Raw genomic sequence first — 23,096 nt, 5'->3', positions numbered from 1 at the left:
CAAGAAAGTTGTTACTAAAGGTTTAAATGAGTTGTATAAAAGTTTAGTGTGTCAATAGAAAATGAAAACATAATTATACAAGAATGACTAAACTTATCCCTTTCTCATTTAATTATTGGAAAACCAAAAATAAAATATGAAATGAAGAAAATTTTGTACACTTTTAAAGTTTCCCTTTTTGAAATTTTAATTATGACAAAGTGTCTAATTTCAATTTACCATAAATCAAATTAATGTCTTGTTTACAAGTTTATTTCGCTATACGTTAGAAGATTTCTTTTAAGAAAAACGACGAAGATGACAAGAAGAAAAGTTAAAATTTTATTGCCTTCAGTATGACATCAACAATATCCGCAAATAAATGTCAACTGTTAAAGTTTACTTTATTTATATTTGGGATTAAGATTTAAATAAAATATTTGTCCTTTTTCTAGGAATATTTTGTAGCGGTTGCAATTCTGGGAAATATTTTGCAAATTAAATCATGTAAGTTATTAAAGTGATTAATAAAATTATGTAATTAGTTTTAAAAAATTGTATTTTTAATTTACAGAAATATTAACACTTTGAAAATATTTTGGTATTTTCACATTTCATTTAGCATTGTTGAAATATTTAACTTGGTAATTAATAAAAAAAAATATGCAAAAAAAAAAAAAAAAGTAAAAAGCTCTAAAACTAAAATCTAGTTAGTGACAAAACCTCAAAACATAAACATCCTTAAAGATGGCCAACGAATTTGTATTAATTGTTATACCCTACACCTGTATATTGGGGAGATACCCTCCCGTTTGTGCTGAAGTTTGTAACGCACAAAAGTATTGGTCCTACACCCACCTTAAAGTATACCGATCGACTCAGAATAACTTTTTGGGTCGATTAAGACATGTCCGTCCGTCCGACCGTCTGTCCGGCTGGCTGTTCATGTAAACCTTGTGCGCAAGCTACAGGTCACAATTTTCAAGATATCATAAAATTTGGACCATATATTTCGGCACAAAGACGAAGCGTACTGAAAATCGTTGTTATCGGTCCATTATTTCATCTAGTCCCCATATAACCTTCCGATTTGGGGTTTATACCATTAGTATAGCGATGAAATTCAGCACAACTCCCCTTTATATAAAAATACATCCCTCCTCCCAATTTGTTAAGGATCGGCCCATATTTAACCCTAAGATCGGAATTAAGGTAAAACTCAACATATGTAAAAGTTTCTTTATGAAAAATAAATTATCTGTAGTAGGTATCGGGCCATGCCCGACTATACTTTCCTACTTGTTTGTAATTTGTATTTATAAATAAAAACCCTCTAGCATCTCTCATTCGGACCCCATCGGGTTTTCAACAGACAGACGGACATCCGCACAACATGGCTACATTGTTGTAGAACCTAATATAGACCCAGAATAAACTATGAATTCCGTTTATAGCCGAGAATAATTAACATTATTGATAACGTTTTTTTAGAAGAACGAATAAATCGGCAATTATGGATCGATCCTCATAAAATTTAGTATAGAGTATAGTAATGAGCGTTAAAGCCATTTTCTAAAGAGGTCCTGATATGGGTTCAATCCTCATAAAATAATAGAGAGATTTTGATTCATATAAAGCTTGTCTATGTCGAATTTCATCGCTAAAACTGTTTTTTCGGGAGACCACTTGTATGGGAACTATGCGAAAACGTTGACCGACATTGCCCATTTTCAATGCCAAACAAACCTTACCCATAGAGAATATTTATGGAAATTTTCAACCCTTCAGAACTTTCCGTTCATACTCTAACATGTTTTCAACAGACAGACGGACAGACATGGCTAGATCGTCTTAGAATTTAATAAGGAAATAGAAAATATATACTTTTGTGGGTCTGTGACGAAATCAATGGTGGTTATAGAAGTAAGTACATATAGAGTTATTTGTAAGTCATTACTTACTAAAAGTAATGCAAACGGTATGTAGTAGTCATTGAAAAGTTAGTAGCTGGGTAAGTACACCCAGTGATGCTCTGAGTAAGACAGCGGACTATGTCGCATGATGCCCGAATTTGTATCCTGTGTCGGCAATATAATTTTTCTTCGCCTAAAACCAAACAACTTTTTAAGTACTTTTTTGTAATGAAGTCCTTCTTTGTAAGCGAGCGTAGTAAAATCACCGCTGTGTTGAAATAATTATATAAAATTGCAATGAGTAAATAGTGAAAAGTGGTTTTATCAGCCTTTTTACTCATTACTTTTAAATGTAAGTTTTTCCTGGGCAAGTCACGATATTTCTGATTTATAAGGAATTAAATTTTATTTTTCGGAATAATAATTACAACTGGTAACACTTTTTTTTATATGCAACATGTATGTCAAAACTGTTATACAAGAAACTTGTTTATTGATTAGATGGTTTGTGACTGTGCTAAGTTTATAATTGAGAAGCATTGCCAACATCAACGACCGTTAAATTAGAATTTTTAATACACACCATCAAAAAAGATTGGGTTATATGGATTTTCTTATTCCGTGTGAAACACATCGACAGAATATAGTATTTGATCGTTGAAAGAATGCACCTAAACGAAAGAAGGTATAGATCTAGAAATGTTCCCATATTGATATTACTAGCCCACCGACAAAATATTTTATATATGTATGTAATTATGTATATAGAACATTTTATAGACAACTTTATAACTTACATATATGTATTATATATATTTTATTATAAAAATATCTTAAAACTTCTTTAATATATAAAGATATAAAATAATTCTCCATTTATTTTATATAAAAATCTTAAAACTACAAACAATTTTCAAAATCTTAATTCATATTTTTTTAACCACTATTATATATTTCTTCAATTTTATGTTCTTTTACTAAACGCAAATCCTTTACACAAAAATCAACTGGAGTTACCACACATAAGGGTTTTTGGCCTTTAAAATATGGACTATGTGATCGAATGTATGATACGTGGCGAGCATCTAGCCACTGAGTCATTTCTTCCCAACATGGACATTGCCAGGGATTTCCCTCTAAAGAAACTTTTTCTAGTTTTGAAAATGTTGCTTTTGAATCGGATAGAAATGATAAGCGATTTTTATCCAACAGTAATTCAGTAACATCCGTTAGAGATTCCAAAACATCAGAAGGTATAGTCTCTAAAAGATTATTACCCAAATGTAGTTTTTCCAAACGTCTCATGGGAGCAAACATGCGCACATCTAAAGTAGACAACTGATTGAGACCCAATGAAAGATATTGCAGAAAGGGTAAAGAGGCAAATGTTAATGGTTGTAAAGTTTTCAAGCTATTAGATTTGAGTAGAAGTTTACGTAGACGAGGTAACGTATGGGAACCAAAGGCTGCTGAATCTATATGTTCTATTGAATTATATGATAAATCCAAAGTATCTAATGCTACTAAATTAGCAAAAGTATTGGCTTTAATTTCTTCCATATCATTTTCATAAAGATACAATTTGCGCAAATTTACCAGGTTATTAAAGTTATTTGAGTCCAGGGATTTTAAGGCATTGCGACTTAGATCTAAATATTGTAACTTGACCAAATGTTGAAACTGTAAAGGCTGCAATTCTTGAAGATCATTTGAATTCAAATCTAATTGTATTAAGCGATTGAGACCAGTAAATATTTCAGGTGATAATTTTTCCAAACTATTGGCAGAGAGATTTAAATTTTTCAATTCCGTCATACTTTCAAATGTACGATCATCAATGTGTTTGATGGAATTGGAGGTTATGATTAGTTCGTCCATGGATTTTAGCTGTTTGAAGGAGTTTGAAGTCAACTGAAAATTAAAAAAAAAGATAAAATAAGATTATTGATTCCAAATTGAACTTATTAATAAACAAAAATATAACAAGCTGGAGATTATAGTCGGTGGTGGACCTTGTAAGGGGCTCTGTTCGGTTATTAATCAAATACATCACAAATTGTTTCAACTTTGAAGCCTCTCTTTTTGTTACTAAAGGACATACTCTCTTTTTCCGTGAAAATAAATAAGCTTTTCTACAGAAGAAAAAGAAAAACACTTTCTATAGAAGAGAAATGTAGTTAATTGAAAAAAAGACGATTCTCCATAGAATATGAAAAAACTTTTCCATAGAATATAAAGAGACTTTCTATAGAAAATAAACTTTCCTCGAAAAAGACGAAACTGTTCTATAAAAAGCGAGACATTTTTCTTTTGAAAAAAAAGAAAATTTTCTATAGGAAAAAGTAACTTTTCTGTAGAAAAAATCAAAATATTATATAGAAAAGGAGTGGCCTCCGGTAGGTTAGTGGTTAGTGTTCTAGTCTGGTAGACCGGAGGTGGTGGGTTCGATTCCCACCTAAGGCACTGGTTAAGGAGCGCACAACAGGCCCGATAGAGGCCTAGGTGTATTTCTTCGGATTTGATGTATATACATCCTCCTTTCAAACTAACTAACTAACTAACATATAGAAAAGGAAGAAACTTTTATAGAATAAAATTTTGTGTAGAAAAGGAAAACACTTTTTAATAGAAAAGCAACATACTTTCCTATAGAAAAGGGAAACTCTTTCCTATAAAAAAGGGAGAGTCTTTCATATAGAAAAGGAAAAAACTTTCTTGTAGAAAACTAAGAGACTTTTTTATAGAAAAGGGAGAGACTTTTCTATAGAAAAGGGAGAGACTTTTTTATAGAAAAGGGAGACACTTTTCTAAAGAAAGGGAAGAGACTTTACTTTAGAAAAGGAAGAGACTTTCTTTAAAAAATGAAGAGACTTTCCTTTGGAAAAGGAAGAAACTTTTCTTTGGAAAAGGAAGAAACTTTTCTATGGAAAAGGAAGAGACTTTTCTATGGAAAAGGAAGAGACTTTTCTGTAGAAAAGGGAGAGACTTTTCTATAGAAAAGGGAGAGACTTTTCTATAGAAAAGGGAGAGACTTTTCTATAGAAAAGGGAGAGACTTTTTTATAGAAAAGGGAGACACTTTTCTAAAGAAAGGGAAGAGACTTTACTTTAAAAAATGAAGAGACTTTCCTTTGGAAAAGGAAGAAACTTTTCTATGGAAAAGGAAGTGACTTTTCTAAAGAAAAGGAGAAGACTTTTCTTTAGAAAAGAAGAAGACTTTTCTTCAGAAAAGGAAGAGACTTTTCATTAGAAAGAAAGAAACATTTCTATGGAAAAGAAGAAAAGACTTTAGAAAGGAAGAAGGTTTTTCTGTTAAAAATGGATGAAATATTCCAAAAAATAATAAGAAATTTTGTTCTAGAAAATAAAGAACAGTTTTTCTATGAAAAGGAGGATTTCTTCTTATAGAAATATGAAGCTCTCCTATTGAAATATTTAATACTTAAACTTATGTATACTTACCCTTTCAATTAAATTGTCACTAATTGTTAATATTTCCAATTTCTCATAGTTATTTAGAATAATACTCTTTAGCTCATTGAAGTCCAAATGAAGAATTCTTAATTTTGTATTTAGGTCATCAGTTTCCATTAACTGAATTTGATTGTGAGAAAAGTTGGCAATTTCTAATTTCTGCAATTTCTTTTGCAATTGCTTATTTATTGTTTCCAAAAAATTCCAACTAATATCAAGATTTTCTAATCTATTGTTATCAGGAAACTGTGTATCCTCTAAAGATTCCAATTGACAATGTGATATATTTAAGGCTTTTAAATTTAACAACTTATCAAATCCGGTTTGTGGTAAATTTAAAGCACCAGCTTGAGAAATATCCAAATGTTCCAGATTTATAAATTCATCAGGAATAACTAAATATAAAAGAAAATTATGTGTATACTATTTGCAAAGCATTTTTGTTGGGTTCACCTTACCATCCCATTCGAATTGCGTTTCGTTATCATTTATAATTTTCAGGTGTTTCCAATCACTTTGTCCCATTCCCCGTAAATCTTTCATATACTGCACATTCCTACATATAAATTCTTCTTTATTCACTATATTCACTGAACATTGTGGTATAGAATTTACGATACCACTTGCCAAACATACTACGACCAATGTCAATATTAAAATCATTTTAATATGAATTGTGCATGCAGAACATTTAATGGCAATAAAAATTGATACCGAACCGACTGAGTTGGTGTTTAAGATGAGACTAAAGTCTGAAGTATCAAGTGCTTTTAATAAATGAACAATTTTAGTAAATATAGTTTCTCTTAAGTTTAGGCAAGAGAAAGAAAAAATGCTCAATAAAACAGAATTCTGATTAAATCCAATATAGTCATCTTGTTAATTTTGGCTTAATGTGACCAACTATCTTTGTTTTGTCACCTTTAACATACCTGATTAGCTGTGCTTAAAGAGTAGTGTGAGGAACTCTCTAATTAATATGAGTACTCTGAATTATTATATTTAAAATTTGTTAAAAATGTACTCACTTGCAAAATAAACGCCAATAATCAGATAAGAGAAGACGTTTTTCAATAATCACTTATTAATAGCTTTCTCAAAGTTCTGAGACATTTCCGTAGTATTAAAGCTGTCTTTGCATTATCAGGTTATCATCTAAGTTGAATGCCAAGTTCAACAATATTGGTAAACAGTTGTGGCTTGTGATCACAAAATCACGAAATTTTTTTGGTTGTGTTTTTGGGATTCCCCTTTAATTTGATGATGAATTTGAGAATTCACATTTTGGTATGATATGAGAAATGAATAATAAAACTTAAAAGTAAAGCTAAAAGTACAAACTTTCAAAACATTTTGTGCTGTAATATGCAACTTGCATGTTACACACTGCGCGATCCAAGCAAGACAGAACTGGTATTATTCACAACAAAGTCCTAGATTCCAATCTTCAACCTGCCGCAGTTGAACTGCGAAATTCATTTATCAAACAATGCTAAATATCTAAAAATAATCCTACATATTTATATGAAATGAGATGGAAACTTATCATCCATCACAGAGACAAGAAAGCAAGGGTTACCTAATATACCTGTCATAAAATGTTTGGGATGAATTGGGGTCTTAGTTCCAACATAGTAAAATGGATGTATACAACGTCCTATTCTTACATACGGATCTCTTGTATGTAAACTTCAACCAAGAAGACATTTGTTGTAGACCAATTATATAATGTTCAAAGATCAGCACACATTGGAATAACACGTGCTCTTAGAACTAGACCTTCAGAAGCTCTGAACGCTATAATGCACATTCTATTTATAGATCTTTATATAATGACCATATTTGTCTGCAGCGCAGTAAGGTTTAGCTCATCCGGAAGTTGAAGATCAAGAACATATGGATATTCTAAGATCTTGAGCCTACCATCTGACTATATTACCCAACGTACGGACAGAGTTTTCAAAGTTAGAGTTCCAGGAACGAGTGGTGTAGGTCCTATTCTTATATACGGATCTCTTGAATGGGAACTTCATCTAAAAAAAATTTGTTCTAGACCAATTATACAAAGTTTAAAGATCAGCATGTATTGGAATAGCAAGTGCTCTAAGAACTAGACCTTCAGAATCTCTGATCACTATATTGCACATCCTATTTATAGATCTTCAAATAATGATAATATTTATCTGCAGCCCAGTAAAAAGTCAGAGTTTCAGCTACTCGTTGTGTGGGGGATCTTTAGTAGGATCTTTGCAAATGGTTCTAAAATAAACTGTGGTATTAGTTCTGGTATCTTCTGTGAAGAAGCTGGTATAAGTACCGTTTTCCCAACAACTTTAATGTCTTTCAGGCTGAAATATTTACGATTATGTCAGCCTGTAGGATACTATATGACCTCAATATTCTCTACAACATAGGCATTTTTGTCGAAAGCCAAGCGACACTTCTTTCACTAAACTCTTACACTAGCACTTCTCTATTAGTCAGACAATACAAGAAGGATTTCTCAAGACTGGGTCGCCTGTATGACATTACACTTGTTTGGGTCCCTGCGCATAGGGATTACAATAGAAATGTACAGGCAGATTAGCTAGTCAGAGTTGCATCTTCTCTGGATATTCCCCCGGGGGTATGTTACCTTGTTGAAAGACACCATCATGGTGTTATTGCAATCCCGGGGAAAAGAGGTGCTACCAATAGTCTGCCAGGACTATAAACTGATGATCAAATGTATCCTCAGCCTTTCCTTCATTTCAGTCAGTTGTTCCTTCGATATCCACGTAGTGGCTGAACCCAAATCCTCGGGAAGAGAATGTCGGTTAAAGGACTGATGCAGGGTGAAATCTATAGTTCGGTGCTGTTGGCGAAGTCTACAGATACCCCACAGAGCAGTGACTGTGGGACTATGCGTTGAAAATGAGTTGGTGTTAAATGTATGTATATGAACCCGCCTGTTTACCTAGAGTGGGCGTGTCGGATGGTGTTTTTTATGAGTGTGTCGGATGATTGAGAAGTGTGCTGGGTTGAATGATGATACAAAGGAAACCATTGAATTTTCCTCTGTTAGTAAGAACTACAGAATACGTCACTAGGTGCTGTTGCCGACTCAACAGAGGCCGGTAGAACCATGTATAAAAATTGCCACTCTCGTGTAAGATACACAAAGGGGCGTTGGTGAGTCGTCACAAAAGTTCACCCTGTGAGTGAAAAAGACCACCGTGAAATACGGCAGGTGTTCACATAAAACACTTCGACATTCTTCTCTGGATATCTCGAACGCCGTTTTAGTAGCAACTCCGTTATGTTTTATCAAAAGCAGCATTCTCAGGTTCCTTCTTCTAGGTTGATCGCAATAATAACTGTACACTGGGTGCTAAGCCGACATGAAAGGCGGCTCCCCTTCAATGAAAAAGACCACGGTGAAATTAGGCTTATACGGCAGGTGTTCACATAAAGCACTTCGTCATTCTTCTCTGGATATCTCGAACGGTGTTTTAGTAGCAACTCCGTTATGTTTTATCAAAAGCAGCATTCTCAGGTTCTTTCTTCCAGGTTGATCGCAATAATAACTGGACACTGGGTGTTAGGCAGACATGAAAGTCGGCTCCCCTTCAATGAATACTGTCGCAGTTGCAAAGACAGAGAAACAGTTTTCTTGACAATTTCTTCATATCAAACCTTGGTGATATACATATCTGGATTAAAACATAATGACCTCCTAAGATTTCTTACGGCTACAGGCTGGATATAATACTACACAATACTACACCTGACGAGTGCCAGGACTACTCTGTCAAAAACGAAGTCGGCTCTACATGACTGTTCGCGATCAGTGAAAAACCAATTTGAATTGGTAAATTGCAGAATATAAAATGTTGTATTAATTTCTAAGAGGATTGACCCAAGTCCATATATGGTTACCAACCGAAAATTTATTTAAATTGACTGAAATTTTAAATTCTACTGTAGATATGTATGTAAATAAAACAACAATTCATGATTATATATATTATTTGTTTTATATATATATTTGTTTTGTATATATTTCAAAAAGTTATATTTTGAAAATAATCCAAAAAATAATATTGATAGATGCTACATTATTAGCTTAGCTTGTTTGGATGCAATTAAAATTACATTAATTTGAATGCTTAATTTTCACTTAAACGTAATTTAAACAAAACGAATAATTTCAAATAAATATTTTTAAAAATTACAAATCAGTGAGTATATTTATAATAAAATATTTAAATATGTTTAAAGTATACATAGGTGCAATTATTAATTGCTAACTAACAACAAATTTTAAATAAGATAATAAAACTTAAAATTTAATCAATATAAACTAATAATTTGTAAGTAATACTTAGATAAATAAGATCTTGCTAATAGTTGTTGTGTTACGGCTAAAACTTAAAAAGGAAATGAGAACAATTTTTACCAAATTTAAAAATATAGAAGAAGGACTAAATGTTTTAACATTTATGTATTTGGGGTTTTAATTGGACATTAATTGTTTAATGTTTTTTGATTTTTTCTTGTTACTTGATTAAATGGGGGATTATGTTTTTTTTTTTTTGTTTTTTATAAAATATTACATACATACGTTGTAAATATACTGTTTGTATTAGTAATAATAATAATATGAATTAATAATACTTATTTTTCATTATTATTTAAATATTTTATGTTTTATTCTCTTTGTTGTTTGTGAATGTATTCGTACTATTTATTGCATCTAATGAGTTTTTTATAATATTTTGTATGAAAAAGGCGAAATTTGTTGCAATTGGCTGGGGATTTTATTTTTTTTTATTTAAAAAGGCTTAAATTTCTTTTGTAAATTGTATTATTTATATAACAGGTTTTGTGTTGTTATTGTTTTTATGTTAATTGTTAATTTTTTTTATAGTTTGATAAAATATTAATTATATTAAAATGTGCGTTAAGTAATAATAAGAAAAACAAACAAAGAGATTTGGAGAGAGTATAATAACAATAAGTTCAGGTTTTCAGAATATTTGTTTAACAAATAAACTATGGATTTTAGTTGGGTTAAATTGCGATAATTATTTTTTGCATATACATAAATATATGAAGAGATTCAAGTTAAAACGAAAATTCAGAAGAGGAAAAAGTGAACCGGTAACCGTCCCAACAAAAATAAAACGAAGCACTTCCAAAATAATAACATTTATCACCACATCAAAAGTAGCACTAAGTGAATTTTTTCACCTTTTGTGGAAGTGAAGTTTAATGACTTCCGAAGAAACCTTATTTCCCATATTATTTAAGTCAAATTAGTTGTCTTCTATAAATCAACAATTTTACTCCCAAATAACTTCCAAAAAAGAACATAAAAATTACTTCTTGAGAATAAATTTGGAATCAAATAATAAGGACATCCATCCTACAACAAGCCTGTGTTAAAACCATTACTTTTGCAGGTCTTTTTCATTACTTCCATAGAGTAAATTCTACTTCTTTTCCGCTTCTTTGGATGTTCTTTTTTACTGCTTGCAAAGAAACAAAGTAAAGATTCAATTGAGAATCGAACCCTCGACTTCTACCAGACAGGTAAAAATACCACACTTTGATTAAACTACAGACAAATATTTAATGACTGAACCTCAAAATAAAAACATCTACGAATGTGTAGTCGGTCATGGCCCACCTTATGATACCCTACACCAGTACGTATGTTAAAAATGTGGAATTTTTCTAATAAACAATCATTTAAGTTGTTTTTTACCTCCGAAATATTTCATGATAGGGGCAATATGAGCCTATGCTTATAAATTTTAGTAGAGGGATTTACATTTCCATTAAATTTATTTATGTAGAATTTTATAATAATACTAGTGTTTACAAGTGGATTGATCTAGAAGTCATTTTCTGAAGGTGTATTGAGACCCGATCATTATAAAAATCGGCAGTATAATTTAGACCTATATAAAACTAAATTTGTCGATTTTTGTAGAGTTATTACAACATTTTAGCTAATTATAAGCCCTATATAAAAACAGGCCCTATTCGGAGGGTATGTATGGAGGCTAGCCGAAATAATAAACCGCTTTTAAGCATTTTCAATAGGTTTCGTCCTTGGATCGAAGAAAGATTATCTGCAAAATTTCATCAAATTATCTTGAAAATTGCGACCTGTAGCGTGCGCACAATCTTTACATGAACACACAGACAGACGGACGGAGTGACGGACAAAGCTTAATCGATTCAGAAAGTGATTCTGAGCCGATTTATATACATTAAGGTGTTACAAAAGTTAACACAAATGCATAATACCCTCCCCACTATAGTGGTGTACGGTATAAATAGGATTAATTAAGCATGTAAATTGATCTTTAGGTTTCATTAAACGTTTCTCTGCCAAGTCCCATAAATCTGCATAAATTATGAACTTTGATAAGACATCTGAATGACTTAGTCCGGGGAAATATTACCTTAAATGGAACTAACATGAATCATGTGGTCTAGTAGTTGAGAAGATTTTAAGACGTCGAGAAGTTAAATGTCACAAACGGACGGACAGATAAGAGTACAAAAATGATTAGATAGGCTGAAAATCTGATAAGGACCCAAAATATATATAATCTTGTGGATCAACGACCCATATGTCGATATCTTTAATAGCTGCATTAGAATAGAGGGTCACTTAGCAATACGACTTAGTTTTGGGTCTTTTGTAATGAAAAGAAATTTACATTTCCAGATCCAGAGTAGAATCTGTTAATTTTTGCCAAAGAAAGAAATACTTAAGAATTTTCAAATTTTTAAAAGTCCCTACAGGGACAGAGAGTGCCATGAACATTAGTAAATTTTTTAACTATGAAACTCTTCATATGTATGTACATGTAACTACCTAAGTAGTCTAGGTAGTTACATGTCCCTTTCAAACACACAATTTAACGACTTTCGTTGAAAACTTAATGATTTGTTTAAAAAATGTAACTATATTTTTCTTGATCACTAAAAATTATATAGAAATATATATGTATGTTAGTTTTTTGTTGTTGTTAAACTATAGTAACTGTTGGTTTTAAATTATTGTGTTGATGTGATGTTGTTTTATAAAATTGATGCGACGACTGTTGATGCTGCTGAATATTTGGTTGAATATGATGATGTTGATGATGATTATTATTATGAAGATGATGTTGTTGTTGTTGCTGTTGTTGATTATTACTACGTTGATGCTGTTGCTGATGATGATTTTTTGTTTTTATTTCATTTGCCACCATTATGTCCTGCAGACGATGATGATGTTTTGAATTTAATATTATATTATTATGGGTATTCTCTTGTTGCATTAGTGTTGGTTGTTTATTATTAATATTATTATTATTATTTAAATTTGTATTAATAAAATTTTTACTAAATTCTTCATCTTTATTTTTATTTAACGAATTACCCTCACTCTGCCAATGTTTCAGGGGGTCACCAATGAGTGTTATTTTAACGGGCTTATATGATGGAGTCTGCTTTTCCCAGGCAATTGATGCTCTGCGTGGTGTTTGACGTGGCGTTGATAATTGTTGATTATAATTTGTTAGTGTAGTAGAAATAATAGTATGACGTCTAGTTTGATTATTCGCCAAACAACCAGCGGGATTTTGTTGATGATGTTGAATTATGGTTGTGGAATCACTGCATATTGCTGGGAAATATGTGGTATAACTGGTGTATTCTGGTTTACTTCTAATTGGAAATTAAAATGAAACAAAAAAAAAAACAGAAAATGGTATATAAATTTGTTACTAATATTGTTTTGTTTTTATGTTTAAGATTTTTTTTCGATTTATGAAAAATAATATTTTAAATTTAGAAAAAGCTGTATTTTATTGCATGCTTGTTTTTTAGATGTTTTTTAGTTAAATACATACACTTCTTAATTATAATGTTATTAGTAATTTTATTATTAAAAAATTTACCTCAAATTTCTATTTGATTTTGCAGCATGCAATCAAAATATTTGTATATATTTAAAAAAATCTTATTTGTAAACATATAACATAAAGTAGTGAAATCACATTTAGTGGACACTTAATTGTTAGTTTTTGAGCCAACAGAGATTGATTTGTTAGTAATTTTATTTGAATATTTTCTTTAATTTCTAATTGAATATTAGTCCATTATAAAAACTTAATTATGGTCTAAGCTATAGTTCAAACTATTCTGTACTATATTTCAGACTATATACAAGTCTATACTCCGGACTAGACTATAGTACCGACCCAATGTAGACTATACTATAGGTTTGCATGGACTATATACGATAATGTAGTTCAGACTATAGACTAAACTAAGCTAGACTATACATTAGTATATAGTCTGGACTTGGGTCTTGTATATAGTCTGGATTATAGTGTAGATCATAGACTAAACTATAGTCTATGCTCATACTAAGCTGTAGTCTAGACCATAAAGTAGACTGTAGTCTAGACCATAGACTATACTATAGGCTGGACCATGAACTATACTATATGCTAGGCTGTAGACTAAACTATAGTATACTTTATAGACTAGAGTGGACGATAGTCTAGTCTCTAGTTTATACTATAAACTAGTATATAGCCTGAGACTAAACTATAGTCCAGGTCTAAGCTTATTGTACAATCTGGACTATAGTCTAGTCTATATTCGGGACTATAGTTTAGTTATGATCTAGACTATAATTTAGTCTATAGACAAGACTTAGTTTAGTCCATAGTCCAGACTATACACTAGACTATAATCCACTCTATATACTACACTATATATAGGCTAATCTTAATTCTGAATTATAGTATTGTCTATAGTCTAGCCTAGGCTGTATACTTGACTATAACTAGACTATAGTTTGGATTATAAACTAGTCTATAGTATGGACAATAGTCTAGTTTCTAATCGGACTAAAATCCTAAGCATAGATTAGACAATACTCCAGATTATAGACTGCATACTAAACTATAGTTTATAGACTAGAGTGGAGGATAGTCTAGTCTCTAGTTTATGCTATAAACTAGTATATACTCTGAGACTAAACTATAGACCAGGCCTTAGCTTAGTATATAATCTGGACTGTAGTCTAGTCTATATTCGGGACTATAGTTTAGTTATGGTGTAGACTATAATTTAGCCTATAGTCTAGACTTAGTTTAGTCCATAGTCTAGATTATATACTAGACTATAATCCAAACTATATACTACACTATAGTCCAGACTATAGACAAATCTTAAGTCTGCATTATAGTTTTGTCAATAGTTTGGACCATAAGGTCAAGCCTAGACTGTACACTTAACTATAACTAGACTATAGTTTGGATTATAAACTATTCTATAGTATACTAGACAATAGTCTAGTTTAGATTAGACATAGATTAGACAATACACCAGATTATAGAATAGACTTTGTGATTGTTTCTAGACCAGATGAGCACCTTGAGATATTCAAATATACTCCCTGAATAAAGTTACAATTAATTTCCTTATAAATGTTTACACTACAACGAGCTTAGTCCCAAGAAAGCTTAAGTACGATGGCAATACGTTCAACAACAGGAACACATAGATTTAACGGACTAGTGTGCTTCCGACTACTTGGAGATACATATACCTTAGAACTTTATTTAAAACCACAAATGGCAACCATCTACATATTTCTATAACTAAGGGCTAACATTCCTATTTAAAATCTGTTTATAATTATTTCTTAACACTAACACATAACTACTTTTATAAAGTTTCTAAACATTCAAAATTAATTTCTTGAATACAAACTACAATTTTATATATTAGGACATTAGTTTTTATAAATTATCAAATTTCAAATCAATCCCTGTTTTTTTTTAAATACTTAATTACACATAAAACTTAAAGCTAAAAATGTATTTCATTTGAAGTATTGAAAATCATGAAGAACAATTTTTAACACATGTATTATAACTTAAATGTAAAATACAAATAATGTTAATTGCGCTTAATAATATAACAGCCAAGAAAAAATCACAGTATAATACCTTGGGTTCTCCATATTGTTGTAGTCTATAGTTCAAAATATTATAAAATATTGAGGATTAATTAATAGCAAACCATACCATTACCATTTTGTAAAGTGTTAGCATGAAAGTATAGGATTAAATTTATTAAATTTATATTCAAATTTACTTGTTGTTGTTGTTTAAGAAAAAATAAAAACTCACAATTACAAAAAGAAATGTTAAAAAAAAATAAAATTTAACCTAAATTTATTGTTGTATAAGAAAATTATTTGATTATTTGCGAAAGTTTTCTTGTTTTGTATTTTTTTTTTTTGATCAAGCCAAATTTAATTCATTTTAAACATGCAATCACTGCAGGTATTATGTTTTTCATAGTTGTTTTCTACTTTTTGCCAATAGTAACAGGTATGCAAATGTAAAGAGTTTAAAACATGCATTTTTGGGAAAAAAGAAGTTATGAAAAATTCAACAAACCGTTAAGATTGTTAAGGAAAAACACATACAATTAGTGAGATTTAAAGAGCAGAACGTTTAAGCATTCATTTGTAGGGGGGAATAGAAGATATTTTGAAATAGTTAAATATTTTGAAGAGATTAAACCATTAGCATATATTTCATATAACAGAAGTTAATAAAATTCTAGATTATTCAGACCGCAATATACTAAATCCTCACACTTTAACTCTGAAATTTGAAAATTGGTTTTTATGGAAAAATTTTGATTTTTTAATCAGGCATGACTGACTACCTCGATTGTTCTGATAAAAAAAATGGATAATGACACTGCCTGTAGACCTAAAACTCTATAGTCCAGACTATATATCAAAAATAGTCAAGACTAGATATATAACAGGTTATGGTCCAATAGATCATAGGGTAGATAGATAGTCTAGATTTTAGCTATAGCCAATGCTATAAAATAGACAATAGTCCCAGCGATATTGTAAAGTGTAGTCCTATCGATGGAGCATACAATAGTCCGTACAGTATACTACACTATATTCAAAACTGTAGCACAAGTAATTGTCCTAACGTTACTGTACTAAATTTAGTCCAGACTATACTGCAATTTATAGATCAGGCAATAGTCCATACTATAGACCAGAAATTACTCCATACTATAGATCAGACTACTTACTACACTATAATCTATACTATAGACTAGATTATAGTCTATAGTGTAGACCAGACTATAGTCTATTGTTTATGCTAGACTAAAATCTATAGTAGAGACTAGACTAAAGTCTATAGTATAGATTAGACTATAGTCTCTAGTATAGACTAGACTATAGTCTATAGTATAGACTACACTATAGTCTATAGTAAAGACTAGACTATAGTCTATAGTATAGACTAGACTATAGTCTTTAGTGTAGACTAGACTATAGTCTATAGTATAGACTAGACTATAGTCTAGTCAGACTAAAGTCTATATTATAGACTAGAATATAGTACAGACCAGAATATAGTCTATAGTACAGACTAGACTATAGTCTATAGTATAGACTAGTCTACAGTATAGACTAGAATATAGTCTATAGTATAGACTAGAATATAGTTTATAGTATAGACTAGAATATAGTATATAGTATAGACTAGACTATAGTCTATAGTATAGACTAGACTATAGTCTATAGTATAGACTAGACTATAGTCTATAGTATAGACTAGACGATAGTCTATAGTCCATAGTATAGACTAGACTATAGTCTATAGTACAGACTAGACTATATTCTATAGTACAGACTAGACTATAGTCTATAGTATAGACTAGACTATAGTCTATAGTATAGACTAGACTATAGTCTATAGTATAGACTAGACTATAGTCTATAGTATAGACTAGACTATACTCTATAGTATAGACTAGATTATGGTCTATAGTATAGACTGGACTATAGTCTATAGACTAGACTATAGTCTATAGTATAGACTAGACTATAGTCTATAGTATAGACTGGACTATAGTCTATAGTATAGACTGGACTATAGTCTATAGTATAGACTAGACTATAGTCTATAGTATAGACTAGACTATAGTTTATAGTATAGACTAGACTATAGTCTATAGTATAGACTAGACTATAGTCTATAGTATAGACTAGACTATAGTATAGACTAGACTATAGTCTATAGTATAGACTGGACTATGGTCTATAGTATAGACTGGACTATAGTCTATAGCATAGACTAGACTATAGTCTACAGTATAGACTAGACCATAGTCTATAGTATAGACTATACCATAGTCTATAGTATAGACTAGACCATAGTCTATAGTATAGACTAGACCATAGTCTATAGTATAGACTATAGTCTATAGTATAGACTATAGTATAGTCTATAGTATAGACTAGACTATTGTCTATAGTATAGACTAAACTAAGTCTATAGTATAGACTAGACTATAGTCTATAGTATAGACTATAGTCTATAGTATAGACTAGACTATAGTCTATAGTATAGACTATAGTCTATAGTATAGACTAGACTATAGTCTATAGTATAGACTATAGTCTATAGTATAGACTAGACTATAGTCTATAGTATAGACTAGACTATAGTCTATAGTATAGACTAGACTATAGTCTATAGTATAGACTAGACTATAGTCTATAGTATAGACTAGACTATAGTCTATAGTATAGACTAGACTATAGTCTATAGTATAGACTAGACTATAATCTATAGTATAGACTAGACTATAGTCTATAGTATAGACTAGACTATAGTCTATAGTATAGACTAGACTATAGTCTATAGTATAGACTAGAAGTATAGACTAGACTATAGTCTATAGTATAGACCAGACTATAGTCTATAGTATAGACTAGACTATAGTCTATAGTATAGACTAGACTATAGTCTATAGTGTACACTAGACTATAGTCTATATTGTAGACTAGACTATAGTCTATAGTGTACACTAGACTATAGTCTATATTGTAGACTAGACTATAGTCTATATTGTAGACTAGACTATAGTCTATAGTATAGACTAGACTATAGTCTATAGTATAGACTAGACTATAGTCTATATTATAGACTAGACTATAGTCTATAGTATAGACTAGACTATAGTCTATAGTATAGACTATAGTCTATAGTATAGACTAGACTATAGTCTATAGTATAGACTAGACTATAGTCTACAGTATAGACTAGACTATAGTCTATAGTATAGACTAGACTATAGTCTATAGTATAGACTAGACTATAGTCTATAGTATAGACTAGACTATAGTCTATAGTATAGACTAGACTATAGTCTATAGTATAGACTAGACTATAGTCTACAGTAGAGAATAGACTATAGTCTACAGTATAGACTAGACTATATTCTATAGACTCTACTATAATCTATAGAATAGACTAGACTATAGTCTATAGTATAGACTAGACTATAGTTTAAAGTATAGACTAGACAGTAGTCTATAGTGTAGATTAGATTAGACTATAGTCTATAGTATAGACTAGACTAAAGTCTATAGTATAGACTAGACTAAATTCTATAGTTTAAACTAGACTATAGCCTATAGTATATTTAGACTAGACCATATTGACTAGACTCGACTTTAGTCTATAGTACATATAGACTAGACTATAGTCAAGTCGATATATGGAATATATCCAAAGCGACAGAGACAATAGTCCAGTCGATATACCAGACTATAATTGTAATTATAAATCAGACTATAGTCCATTCTTTGTAAAAACATTAGTTACTAGTATAGACCAGACTATAATCCATGCTATGGATTATATACTAAACTACAGTCCAGACTTCAGACTATTCAGAAGTCTGGACTATGGTCTGGGCTATAGACTAGACTGTAGTATAGTCTCTAAACTATAATGGAGTCTACAGTCCAAACAATAGACAAAACCGTAGAACAAACGATGGTCCAGTTAATAGTCCAGGCTATAGTGAAATAAGTTAATTGAAATATCTTAAAAAAAATAACCAATATTTTACAAAATCGTTACATCCAAAATTTAACAGAAAAATATTTAATGTGTTTAAAATTAATAAATAAAATAACTAATATCCATTTATCTTACAGTGCATATTAACTTTATTTATAAATTATAAAGAATTATAACAATTTAAATAAAATATTCAAATAGTTTTAAAATAATAAATGATTTACTATAAAATATAAATCAAATTTATACTAAAACGATTTCGATTTCTTACCTCGACAAACTTTCTGTGCCAATAGTTAAAGGTCGTGTCTGTAAAAAATAATAGAGAAAAAAAAAACAATTAAAACTTTCAACATTTCTTTAAATAAAAACTTTAAAAAATAATTAATGAAAAAACACAATAGATTTAAACTCAAAACAAATAATTAATTAAAACTGTACAAAAGATGGAGATAGAAGAAATATAAAAAAACGTACCCTTTCAGTTTGTGTTGCTGTATCTACACACTCCTTTGTGGTAATTTCATTAGCAGCATGTGGCGCTTTTAGTTTTTCAGCCTCTAATTTTTCAATGAGATTTTTTTGCAAACGTATTGTGCGATCACGATCATCAACTTGACCCTGTTTGTATGATGGTTGGTTGGTTTCGTTTGGTTTGGTGGTACGTTATGAGTGTGCCAACAATAAAATGCGTAAATAAAAATTACGAAAAAAATGAAAAACAATAAAAAAATAAAGAAGAAAAATTTTAAATTAATATTTTAATTAAAGCGAATTGTATGCAAGGTAAGAGGAGTTATTTGATTAAAAATAATAGAATAATTAAAATACAACATTCAATTGTGTTTAATATAAAGTAGTCGTATAAGAATAATAATAAAAAAAATAACAAAGAAATAAAATTTGTTAATTAAAGTTTTATTTCATGTTATGCAAAAACAATTTATGACTCATACGTTATGTTGTACTAAGTATTTAAAGATGTATGTATATTTTATATAGAACTTAAATATGTATTTATAGAAATAATATTTTAAAATAAAATTGTTTCAAGTGTACAATGTTTATGGGAGTATTTTTGTTACAAATATTGTAGTTTATATTTTTGATCGTATAAAAAATCAACTCAGTTATATACATGGACCAAAGCAGAGCCTCTACGCTAGGAAGCTCTAAGAATCTTATCCATAAATAATGTAATATTTTATAACAAGTGGAAGAAGTAATAACAACTCGGCCTTACAATACTACTTCAAAGGAATCAGAATTGTTTGTTATGCTGCTGCTATTTGTAATGCTCACAAAAATAATAGATGCACAGCTTGTAAATCATAAAGTACCATAATCGACATTATTAGGGAGTATACTGCAAATTAAGGCAGAAATTGAACAGTATCGCCATTAGAAAATAACTTAAATCCCACTACTTAGTTGTAGAAGCATTGTTCCGAATTTGATCTTAGCTGTCATATATGTATAAAGCCTCCTTACTAAATCTGTTAGTCATCAATATATACGGTTACGTAGTATTTAAACATATATGTGGTTGAATTTATAAAAATCTTTGAAATCGGATGGGAAACAAAAAGTCACATGCCTACTTAACCTCGAATATTCCTTGGCTATGCATATCTTACTTGTCGTCCCGATCGGACCAGACGTTTATAAGCGTCAGATTTATTTTCAAAAAATTTCGATTTTGTTCCACAGTGAGGTGGTTATGAGATCACCGAATTCTATGTTTAATTTTGTTATCCTATATCGGTAGTAATATGCATATTAGGGTACCACTGCGGAGTGTCGAGACCGCCGAATTCATATGTTCGTTATCGTGTACGGTTAGAATTGTGCATATTAGGGTGATTTTCGAAATACGACCTTTGAGAAGGGTTTGAGTCATGAACCAATCTCTAAAGAACTTGAAAAAGAGATTATTGATTTGAAAAAACCTTTTTGAAGAATTATACCATAATACTTAAATGTTTAAAAGATTTATTGAGAAGTGTTATTTGTAAGGGATAGGGTTAACTATGAACCGATCTTGAAGAGTTTTTTTGAATTCTTTAAAAGTTTATTATATCAAATTTCATCCCTATACATGGATTATAAAGCAAATTATGAGCACTTAAGTGATTATTTGAAGTGGACCTTATATGGGGTTTTGGATCTAATATGGACCGATTCGTATGAAATTTCCCAGAGTAAGTTGAATTTCTATATAAATTGTTTAGGATCAATTCTTTTGCTATACTGGTATCTTCAATAGTTATGAGCGTTAAAATTATTTTCTAAATGAAACCTTACACGAGGGGTATGGTCAATTATGGACCGAAGATTTTCGTTTCTATAAAACTTGTTCCTATAGAATTTTATAGCTAAATCATTTTTGACAGGGTAGCTTATAAGTGGAGTAGAAACAATTATAGACCGATTCTTATAAAGTTCATTAGGTAGTTTTTAGATCGCATTAAACTTGTTCATATCGAGTTTTAGAGGAGGAGAGAGGGATCTTATATGAGAGGTAGGATCAAATATTGTCCGATTCTCATAAAATTAAGTGGGAAGATTTTGGGTTTTTTGTTGTTTTGTTAGGCCACTTGTGAGCATTAAGGGGATTTTATGGGGGTAAGGTCAGTTGTCAATGTAAGCCATACTTTAGGGAATAGTTTTTGGGTAGAGAGGAATCTTATATGAAAGGTAGGATCAAATAGTGTTCGATTTTCATAAAATTAAGTGAGAAGATTCCATTAAGGGGGTTTTATGGGGGGTAAGGTCAGTTGTCAATGTCAGCCATACTTTACGGAATAGTTTTTGGGTAGAGAGGGATCTTATACATATGAGAGATAGGATCAAATAGTGTCCGATTCTCATAAACTTAAGTGGAAAGATTGCGGTTTTGTTGTTGTTTTGTTAGGCCACTTGTGAGCATTAAGGGGTTTTATGGGGGGTAAGGTCAGTCGTCAATGTCAGCCATACTTTACGGAATAGTTTTTTGGTAGAGAGGGATCTTATATGAGAGCTAGGATCAAATAGTGAACGATTCTCATAAAATTTCCGTTTTTATGTTGTTTTGTTAGGCCAGTTGTGAGCATTAAGGGGGTTTTATGGGGGGTAAGGTCTGTTGCCAATGTCAGCCATACTTTACGGAATAGTTTTTGGGCAGAGAGGGATTTTATATGAGAGGTAGGATCAAATAGTGTCCGATTCTCCTGGGGGGATCATTGTATGGGGCCTATGTGAAAGAGTGGACCGAAATTGCCCATTTTATACCAAACATTTTAGTGTAGAATATTTTAGAAAAATTTCATCTTCATAGGTCTATTCCTTTGGTCTCAACCGTGCCTTTAAAGACAGACGGACATTATCATCTTAGAATTTCACAAGGCCCCAGAATATGCGACCGATATTTCTACGTGTTTCAAACGGAATGACAAAAGAATTACAACATACAACGATACTACACAACTACTCCGATTATATATTTCGTTTTCCATTATCAGCTCTCATATTCCTTTTAAAGAGATACGAGAAAAAATGTGTGTATGGAAATTCAAAATTGTACAATTTGGACTCATCATCTTTAATATTTTCAAAATAAATGGAACTTAGATATAATTAGGAGTTGGGAAATTCAGAAGTTCACATTCTTTTATTCAAATTTCGTCCATTACGTCAATTAGAAAAACATATTTCGAGAAGTTTGAATTACTGATATGACCGATTGCGAAACATGTAAAAATGTTCAAAAAAACAATTCATTCATGGATTATGTAAATGTATAAGATATGTAAAAAATGATATTTCATCTACAT

General features: G+C 30.7%; 2 protein-coding genes across 20 annotated transcripts in view; both read right to left on the bottom strand.

Moving 5' to 3' along the window:
* Positions 1-2,746: 2,746 nt before the first annotated feature.
* Positions 2,747-6,106, bottom strand: LOC119606395 (insulin-like growth factor-binding protein complex acid labile subunit). Its single transcript, XM_037959846.1, has 3 exons — positions 5,824-6,106; positions 5,354-5,760; positions 2,747-3,803 (listed from the first exon to the last, which is right to left on the bottom strand). Exons 1-3 carry the CDS (start codon positions 6,026-6,028, stop codon positions 2,829-2,831), a joined length of 1,587 nt encoding a protein of 528 aa, XP_037815774.1. The 5' UTR covers positions 6,029-6,106; the 3' UTR covers positions 2,747-2,828.
* Positions 6,107-9,408: 3,302 nt separating this feature from the next.
* LOC119606396 (dentin sialophosphoprotein) overlaps positions 9,409-23,096 on the bottom strand; it is a 67,524-nt gene continuing 53,836 nt past the window's right edge. For 6 of the 19 annotated variants that reach the window (XM_037959849.1, XM_037959847.1, XM_037959855.1 and 3 more), the window contains 3 exons: positions 19,762-19,905; positions 19,556-19,593; positions 9,410-13,075 (listed from right to left, as the gene is read on the bottom strand). In XM_037959849.1, coding sequence (XP_037815777.1) covers positions 12,394-13,075; positions 19,556-19,593; positions 19,762-19,905 — 864 coding nt within the window. In that variant the 3' untranslated portion in view covers positions 9,410-12,393. Of the gene's footprint in view, positions 13,076-13,308; positions 13,318-14,485; positions 15,401-19,555; positions 19,594-19,761; positions 19,906-23,096 lie in introns of those variants that run through there. The other 13 variants (XM_037959861.1, XM_037959857.1, XM_037959862.1 and 10 more) reach the window with 9 other exon arrangements.

This window comes from Lucilia sericata, unplaced genomic scaffold (assembly GCF_015586225.1).
Source record: "Lucilia sericata isolate MDLA Ls3-8-SP2 unplaced genomic scaffold, ASM1558622v1 Contig000576F_arrow, whole genome shotgun sequence".
NCBI lineage: Eukaryota > Metazoa > Arthropoda > Insecta > Diptera > Calliphoridae > Lucilia > Lucilia sericata.
Note: the sequence above shows the minus strand (reverse complement) of the source record. Positions and strands in the feature narration are given on the sequence as shown.

Bases quoted from the DNA above. Each gene is read 5' to 3' on its own strand.
- LOC119606395 (XM_037959846.1), bottom strand. From the start codon at position 6,028: ATGATTTTAATATTGACATTGGTCGTAGTATGTTTGGCAAGTGGTATC. The intron at 5,761-5,823 runs GTAAGGTGAACC...TTTTATATTTAG, and splicing joins AACGCAATTCGAATGGGATG to TTATTCCTGATGAATTTATA. The intron at 3,804-5,353 runs GTAAGTATACAT...TTTAATTTTCAG, and splicing joins GTGACAATTTAATTGAAAGG to TTGACTTCAAACTCCTTCAA.